Here is a 9279-nt window from a genome sequence, read left to right as displayed (position 1 = left end):
GGAAAAGGGATGGTTCTGTGAACTTTATTAAGGGGATAAAAGAGAATTTAACATTCCAGATCACAAATAATTCATCCTAAATGTTTGAGACAAAAAGATACCCACCAGTAAGACAGAGAATGCAGTCTAAACCAGAGGTTAGTCACAAAGTCTATGTCAGAATAGCCTGGGATCTAGACCTTACTCTGTCACTCAAGGTTATGTAATCTTGGATTCATTCTGTGTTCTCTATAGGTCTCATCTATCTCATAGGTAAACTGAGGATAATCGTGTTCCTGCATCGTAGAATTTCTGTACAGCCAGGTGACAGGCCCGTAAGTCTCACATGCTGATGTCAGACCACAGTAGGCGTTGCAGGAGACCACACCTACCTGGTCCTCACTGTGTAACAGGAGCTATATCAGATGCTTTATCTGCTCAGTTCACTTCATTTACAACTTGTAATCATTTGAAACATTCTGTTATCCTCAATTTACAGATGAGGAAAATGAGGCTTGATACAGTTAAGTAAAAAAGGAAACTTGCTCCAAATACACCTCTGTCACCAAGAAGTTCACAGTCTATTGCGGAAGGATGACTTTCAAACCAAGAAGTTCTTCAATGTGAATGTGTGATCAATGAGAAAACAGAGGCTGTAGAAGAAAGGGGTTTTCTGGAAAAGTCAGAGACACAGAGAAAAATACCATGTGATATGGTTATGTTGTCCATGTACAACATGGACAAAGGGGTAATTTCAGCCTTCAAGTTGACAAAATCCAGGCAAAGGCCTAGCCCTACACTGATCTCTTCAACGTCCTGTTTCACAGCTGCATGCTTTACCGCCAGCCAGGGACTGGTAGATGCATCTTACTGTCCTAAAAGGAGGTGTGGGTGTGGGTAAGATCAAGACAAACACTCCCCATATTGTCTGTGAACTAGCTAAGTCTCAGAAAGTAAAAACTATAATCTTGGACATCTACTCACTCTTTAGTGCTTACATGTCCCCTTCATATATTGTTTTGCTGAGTTGCTACACATACCACCATCACTGCTTGCTGTGACTTGGATGTGATGGTTTGTATGAGTTGTTTACTTGACAGAATTTGGAATGACCTAGGAGACAAGCCTCTAGGCATGTCTCTGATGTCATTCCTAGACTGGGTTACCTGAGATGGGACGAGCCACCTTAAATGTGGCCAGCACCATTCTGTGAGCTGAATTCTCAGACTCAGTATTTGGGTCTTTAATTTTTGCTTATTTTTATTTTATGTGTATGAGTGTTTTATCTTAATATATGTTCACTATGTGTGTGTAATGCCCAAAGAGGCCAGAAGAGGGTGTTTCCCTGGAACTGGAGTTAAAAATGTGGGTGCTGGGAACTGAACTGGGTGCTCTTCAAGAGCAGCCACCACTTAACCACTTGAGCCATTTCTCCAGCCCTCCAAAGACTAACTAAAAAGGACATAGTGAGCTAAGCACCAGCATTCATCAACTCCTCCTTTCTGACTATGGATGTGCTATGACCAGCTACCTCAAGCGGCAGCTATCGGGACTTCCCCAGATGATGGACTTCACCCTTGAAGTGTGAGCCTAAATAAACCCTTCTTTCCTTATGTTGTTTTTCTCAGGTTTTTCATCACAGCAATAAAAATGCAGTCTCCAGCATTCATGTGTTGGAAGTATGATTGCCAAAGGAGGTTGAGCGGCAGCCACAGAAGCTTGAGGAGGTTGGGCCAGTGGGAGATCCTTGGGACGTTGGGACACTGTCCTGGGAAAGGATTACTGCCATTTTAATAGGACCTGATTATTTCCTAAGAAAGGGTTGTTTGGCAGATGTGGTTTAATCCTAGAACTCAGGAGGCAGAGGCAGGCAGATCTCTGTGAGATCAGGGCCAGCCTGGTCTACATAGTGAGTTCCAGGTCAGCTGGGGCTACAGGGAGACCATCCTTAAAGAGAAAGGGTTGTTATAAAAGCCTGAGCTTGGTCCCGTTCTGTTTGGCTTCCTGTTTGTATGTGATCTCTTTTTCACACATGAACTCTTGCCAATGATAAGACACACCCAAGGTAGCCCTCACCAGAGCTGAGCTATGTCAGTGCCATGTTCTTCAACCTCTAAAATTGTGAGTAAGCTAAGTAAACCCCGTTGATTTAGAGAGCAGCCTGCCTCACATATTTTATTATATTATCATGAAATGAACTAAAACATTGTTTAAGAAAAATGAAACAGAGCTGGAGGTGTAGCTCAGTGGTAAAACACTTGCCTCCCACACATGACATGCTTCATTTAATCCCTGGAACTGCCAAAAAAAACCTGAAACTGAGATTTAGGAAGACATGTGAGATGAGCAGCAGGATTTGGGGCCCTAAACTGAACATTTTTCTGACAGCTATAGTATACCATCTGCTTCTTAGAGGTCTTCTGCATATTCCTTACAGGGTCAAAAGCCTGGGGGAGGGATCAAGACAGGGTCTCATTATGCAGTCCTGGCTGACCTGGAACCCACTATGTAGACTAGGCTGTTAATCCCTGGAACTGCCAAAAAAAAAAACTGAAACTGAGATTTAGGAAGACATGTGAGATGAGCAGCAGGATTTGGGGCCCTAAACTGAACATTTTTCTGACAGCTATAGTATACCATCTGCTTCTTAGAGGTCTTCTGCATATTCCTTACAGGGTCAAAAGCCTGGGGGAGGGGTCAAGACAGGGTCTCATTATGCAGTCCTGGCTGATCTGGAACTCACTATGTAGACTAGGCTGGCCTTGAATTCACAGAGATCTACCTGTCTCCCAAGTACTGAGAATAAAGGCGTGCACTACCACAACCAGCCCAGCAGTCCTTTTCTTTACATAACATTATTTCCATTTATTGAACTCCTTTCTCTCCAGTGTTCTGTGTGAATTCACTGCCTCATAAAATCCTCATAATGGTTCCCTGAGGGCCATAGAAGAGGTAAGAAAAATCCAAAGAAGTTCAGATTTTATCCAAGGTCACACAGCTTATGGGCCCTGGTGAGTATGATTCTGGGGTCCCAGCTGGTAACCGCTAAGCTATCCTGCCATTGCTCCTTTGCTTCTTGCAGCCCTAATGCATGGTACCTTGAGGACAACCAAGTCATGGCATCCGTCATGCAGAGTGGTTCCATCTTCTTTCATCAGTTTCACATAGGACATGGCAAAGTTCTTCTCTCCTTTATCTTTAGCTGGAAACAACATTGCAAGGTCAGAAGAAAAAAATGAAACACTACGGGCTACCTAGCTGTCTGGCTCCGCTTCCCTTACAGGACTTCAGGCCTGCTATCGGGTCACATACTCACATTCCAGTGATGATCGGTGTCGAAACATGAATCTCAGATGAATCCTCTGCATATCTTCAATAGGGACCGCCACCTCAGCAGGCAGAAATGAGAGCTCAGGAGACAATGAGTTGAACAACCCCCCTGCCCCAAAGTGGACTGACCACTTAACTTGGAACACTGCATGCTCATTTACTACCCATCCATCAAGGCTGATGAACTGTAAATAAACTACATAAGAACTAGCTATGAAGAGAAAATAAAGTATCAAATGTAATCCATTTGGCAAATTGCATTCCCAGCCAATGAAAAGAGGTCTGTAAATTACAGTGAGGAAGAATGAATCTCCCCAAATTGATATAAAAGTCATATAACTTTAGCACAGGATTTGATACACTGCAAACTGCACAATGCACATTTCTCCTGCACACTCCAGGAGTCCTGGCAATTGCAGCAGGGCTTAGCCAATTAACAGTGGCCATTAGGGGCTTTGCTTGATGACTCTCATTTATGCAAATTAATAAAAGTGCTTTACTCCAATTTTTTTAAAGTCCTAGGGCTCATTCCCTCTTTGGGTGACACACGCTGTCAAGTCACTACATGAGGACAATCACCCACAGGTCACCTCGCATCACCTCCCAGTGGGTGGTCTGCTGGCATCTTTAACTAATATGCTTTCGGCCTGGCTCTTGAGCACTCCAGATCCTAAACTCACAGCTCTCCTGCATTAGGTAATCAGGCCAATGCAGACAAGTTAGACTACCATAAGAACCACACTTGGCTTTTCAAAGGGAGGTAGCTTGCACTGTATAGATGATTATTAAAAAGGTCAACAGAGGTATGTATTGCAACAGGTTCTGTTTCAGAAAATAAGATTGGAAACAGAGACAGTCCACCATTCTGTGTTTCAGACTGAACAAAAGAGTTCTCATCTGTCTTCTCACTGTATACTGAAGGCTGACAAGAAGCTGCAATCATGCAAGGCACTGGCCAAGCTGATGTAAGGTAGCATCCCTAGACACAAAGAGCTCACAGTCTATACTGGTGATAATAGCAGCTATGTGGTAATGACTAGAAAAAAACGAGATCTAAGTAGGGTGCAAGAGAGCACACAGAACAGAAACCCACTCAGTCAATTAACTTTCCCACCCCAAAGATGGGCAGGTCATTCTTTTTACAGAAGGTGAATAAAAGGACACCTACTGCTGAAAATAGGAATGTATGTGACAGGGCGAGGACCATAGGATGTGGATGGCCATCATCAAAAAAGAAGTCAAGTGCCATCTTGAGTCTGGAGTCAGATCATGGGTTAAGAAAGAATACTAATATCTAACATGTTTGAAGCTGTGATCATGCATCAGTGTTCAATGAGCTGTTTCAAAGGTCTTGTTCCACTTCAGGATATTCTTTCTGCTTACTATAATGACCTGACAGTTTGTGGATAAGTCTACTACTACCTTAAGCACCATTCACAAAAGGCGTCTTTTAAGCATTGCCTGCCCTTTTGTGGACTCACAGCTGCTTGAAAGCTCTGTTACTCCTCCCTTCTGTGTAGACTGGCACAGCTTGATGAGTTTGGCATCACCCATAAGAAGACTATGGGACAATTCCACTTTGGCTAAGTCTTAGGCCAGTAACAGTGATCAAGAGAACTGGTTGCTGGCTCATTGGGCTGCCATTTCTACTGCCTGACATGTTACTGGACACAAACTAAGCTATTGTTTCAGATCCTGTAGAAGTAGCTCAGAGGATCCCATGCCCACACAGATGAAGACTTCGCTAACCAAGAGCTAAAGATGGTTCCATCATTCTGCAGCTCTTCAGAAGTACGGTCAGCAGGTCCCAGAATCAAGTTGGGTGTTCCATGAAGAAAAACGTGATATATTTTACATGTTGTTCAAAAGCTTATGCCTGCCTAGATTAGAACAAGGAACTGCTACAGTATGTTCAAAATAACGCTATCCCTGGGCTTTGATCCTAGCGACAAAAAGAACAGCTTGGAGGCTGATGGGGTTTGAGGAATTTGCTGCTCTATTCCCAGTGAAGCTCTGCAGAACACTTTCACATCAGAAAGGTTCTGAGAACCTAAAATAAAGAACCTGCCTTTTGATGCCTATATTTGTGCTCAAATTTCTCAGTATACCTCATATTTATTTAACCAAGGGATGCTGTTTTTAGTGAAACCACCTAGTAGCTCTATAACATTGGCGAACAGGGAGAGCTCTATTAGAAGGATTTTGAGGGACATTACACGTTTGAAATCACTACATCCTCCTCTTTCTTCTCCCACCCCACTGCAGATATTCCGGTTAGTTTTTATTGTCAATTTGACACAACCAAGAGTTACCTGGGAGGAAGGACCCTCAACTGAAAAAATTTCTCCAATCAGATTGGTCTGTGGCCATGTCAGTGAAAGATTGTCTTAATTGATGATTAATGTGGGGGGGCCCAGCCCACTATGGGTGGCACCATTCCTAGGCAGGCAGCCCTGGGCCATAGAAGAAAGCCAGTTAAGCATGAGCCATTAAGCAGTGCTCCTCCATGCTCTCTACTCCAGGTTCTACCCTGCCTTCCCTCAATGATGGATTGATAAAATAAACTCTTTCCTCTCTAAGTTACTTTTGGTCAGTGTTTTAGACAGAAACAGAAATCAAACTGGGAGAATTTATCTGGCACAACAGTGTGTGGCACCATTAATTAATGTCCTTGTAGAGATGGGAATATTTGACACTTGAGGAAATGTCAAATCCAGTTAAGTTTACTAGACCAAGAAAACTGCTGTGTGTGATCTAAGGAGCCAAGAAGAAGCAGCACTGACTCAGTGCATAATCCCCGAAAGGTGGAGGGTGTTCTATGTTTTAAATCCTTCCTTCTTCACAGTTTGTTGTTCTCATTTTACAGAAGAAGAAACCAGACACAGAATGGTTGGTTGACTTGCCCAAAGTCAAACACCTGGTAAATGAACACTAGAGCTGTTCACTAAACCACCAGCACTCTGGAGGTCTTAAAAAGGAAGGGGACTGTCAACAGCTCCAGTGCACCTCCTGGCCCCTCTGCTAGCAGACAAGAGCACAAACCCAGAGCATGGTTGAGGTTCCAACCTCAGCTCAGACACACAGTGGCAGTGGGATTGTGAGAAAGCTGCTCACTTGCTCTGTGCCAGTTTCCTTATCTGAAAAATGAGGGAAATATAAAGCAAGCTTGCAGGGTGGTTGTAAGCAGTAAATGAATTACTTAAATAAAACATTTAAAACAGTGTCTGGTTTAATGCAAAACTAGACACACGTTTGCTGCTGTTTTTAATGTTACTATCGTTATTACCTTGACCGTCTCCATCCAGCGAGGTTGTTTGACTTGATAATACACAACAGAGCGATACTCGTTCATGGGCTTGTCCCCAGCTCCCACACAAACCGCATTCTGACCAAGAGAAATGAAGAGAGAGAAAACACTACAGCACTGCCGTTTTCTGTGCTTGGACAGTTTGGGCCCCAACGCTAAATAAAGCCAATCTGATGGTCAGAGGGCAGTCTTGCCTTCCCTAACTCTATCAGGTTCTATCCTGATGGCCCTTCTACACTGCAGATTAGACATGTGTATCCTCAGCCCAGAAGTGACAGCTGCTTAACTACAGAAATTCTATTACTTCCATTCTGGAAAGCACTGGAGCGCGCCAGGCGCTGACGTGGCTGCCTGATTGTAAATGGTAACCAGCCTTGGAGTTACTGCAGGCCGCCAGTCTTATTAATCCTATTTGTCTCCTGAATGTGAATGTGCACAGTTTGCAAGCAGCAACACCTTTGGTGGATCTCTGATGCTAAGGCACCACAGTGGGTAGGCACTTGCTGGGCAGTGGGAGACAGTACCATCTTCAGAGAAATATCTGAGTGCCTGCTGTAGAGAACAAGCCTAAGGTGAGAGACTGTGGGAGAATGATGCAGCTCAACACAGATGAAACACCCTCTGGTGCCATGGCCAGGCTAAGCTCTGGAGGAATGGACATGACTCAGGTCCTGAGACTGACCTGAGCATAGTGGGGAAGACGCTGGGAAGCGTTCGCCAATCATTATGACCGTGCGATACAATAGCAGACAGACAGAATACTGTGTAAGACGGAGGGATGCTTAACTTCAGCTGAGGATTTGGGGAAAGATTCCTTAGAGGCAACAGTTAAGTATCCTGAAGAAGATTCTGAGTTGGCTTTGAGTAGAAATATGGGAAGAACTTTCTAAGCAGAGAGAACACAGAACATTCGTATCTGCAAGGAGGCTGCCTGATCTTTGCCATAAAAATCTTCCTCAACTTTTCAGAAAGGAGCTAAGAAACCAGCTCCTAATTCTCATTCCCTCCTTTTCTCCCTTCCCCTCCTCTCTATTCATTAAATTGGTTTGGGCCTTAACACAAGATCCAAATCAGGATCACTCAGAAGGGCCCCAATGATATGTTTTTTTACAGCAGACTTTTCCACTTTTAAACTCAAATCTCTACATTTTTGGAATATGACAATTAGTTTTTTTGGGGGGGGGGGGGGGGCAAGGTCTGAAATTGCAAGCTGGGTGCCTGTGGGCAATTGGTGAGTGAGGGCAGGCCTCCCACCGGATTCCACTGGATGCTCCAATGGACCCTTTACCAGGCTGAGTCACCAGAGCCAGCCACAGAGTGATACTCTGTGACCCCTGGCAAACTAAGCTGCACTGTGGGAAGGAGGACCTTCCACGGTCACTGTCCCTCTCTGTTTCCCAAGGCACGGGCGAGGAATGGACTCAGCTTCAGTGTTGAATGATGCCACCTGCTGGCAAAATCTACCTCAAAACAGGACAACAAAAGCCATCAGAACATCCCTCCTATAAAACGAAGATGGTCACTGGTTGGAAACGAAGGCACGAAGCTTTGTTTAGTAGCAGGTGCAGCCTTTCAGAACTTCGGGAAGCAATGAACTAGAACATACTCCCTAAAGGTTTTCACCCTTTAGGGAGGGCTGTGTGTCCATCATCACACAGGAGGAGAGGAGCTAGTCCTCTCCTCACTCCACCCCACTCGATTCAAACCCATTAACCACCTCTGATAACCTGTCATTCCCTTTCCATTCTGGGTAAACTGAGGCTCTGAGTGGCAGAGCTGAAACAACGTTCCAGACCCTCTAGTTTTATCGAGAGCCCCTTCTTTAACAACGGGCATGCCATCAGCCTACAAAGATTTATACTGGTGATATTTATGGGTTCACAGTTTCCGCAGCTTCAGTGACTCCCATGAAGCTTATAAAATCTGGAATCACACATATTTCTCTGGTGAAAGTAAAACTGGATAGCACAAAACTAGAGGATGAAAATTTTTTTTCCTAAGGCTGTAGGAAAAAAAGTCATAGTACCATAACGAGAAAGGTGAAGGCTGTTCTCACCTTCTATACTTCAGAGACCAAAGTGAATGTGACGAACTATGTCAAGAGAGCATTCTAGAAGGGACTCAGGCAGCCCACCCCTGGCTGAGGAGCTATTACCAACTGGCAGCCGCTGGAGAAGGGAGCATCAGTTTTCTTCAGGGATGGAATCCCAGGTAGTTTGTCCGCGCTGAGGTGCATGGCCCTGCACCCACACACACCTGGTAACACCAACTGGACTCAGTGGTTTTTATTTAAAGCAGAGGACATGAATTTGGGAGAAAGATGTGGTGACGGGGATCTGGGAGAAGTTGAAGGGAGGGACTGTGGGTAGATGTAATCAAAAAACAGTGCATACACATATGAAATTTTCAAAGAATAAATTAATTTAAAACAAAAAGAGAGAGGGGCTGGAGAGATGGCTCAGCGGTTAAGAGCACTGACTGCTTTTGCAGAGGACCCAGGTTCAATTCCCAGCACCCACATGGCAGCTATGAACCGTCCTTAACTCCAGTTCCAGGGGAATCTGAAGCCCTCTTCTGACCTCCACAGCATTGCATGACATGGGTGCACTCACATACATGTAGGCAATACACTCATACACATAAAATAAAAATAACAAATAAAA

General features: G+C 44.4%; 1 protein-coding gene across 1 annotated transcript; it reads right to left on the bottom strand.

Moving 5' to 3' along the window:
* Window positions 1–3077: 3077 nt before the first annotated feature.
* On the bottom strand, window positions 3078–8852 carry LOC108490931 (dedicator of cytokinesis protein 2-like; the record flags this gene model as incomplete). The annotated part of the gene is made up of 4 exons (XM_029564152.1): window positions 8772–8852; window positions 6596–6694; window positions 3296–3368; window positions 3078–3181 (listed from the first exon to the last, which is right to left on the bottom strand). Coding segments are annotated over exons 1-4 (357 nt in total), but the record flags the coding sequence as incomplete, so codon positions are not given.
* Between the last annotated feature and the right edge of the window lie 427 nt (window positions 8853–9279).

The sequence above is a fragment of the Nannospalax galili genome, unplaced genomic scaffold, assembly GCF_000622305.1.
Source record: "Nannospalax galili isolate Female #2095 unplaced genomic scaffold, S.galili_v1.0 scaffold16497, whole genome shotgun sequence".
In the NCBI taxonomy this organism is placed as follows: Eukaryota; Metazoa; Chordata; class Mammalia; order Rodentia; family Spalacidae; genus Nannospalax; species Nannospalax galili.
The sequence above is the reverse complement of the archived record's forward strand: the minus strand, read 5'-3'. Positions and strand labels throughout refer to the sequence as shown.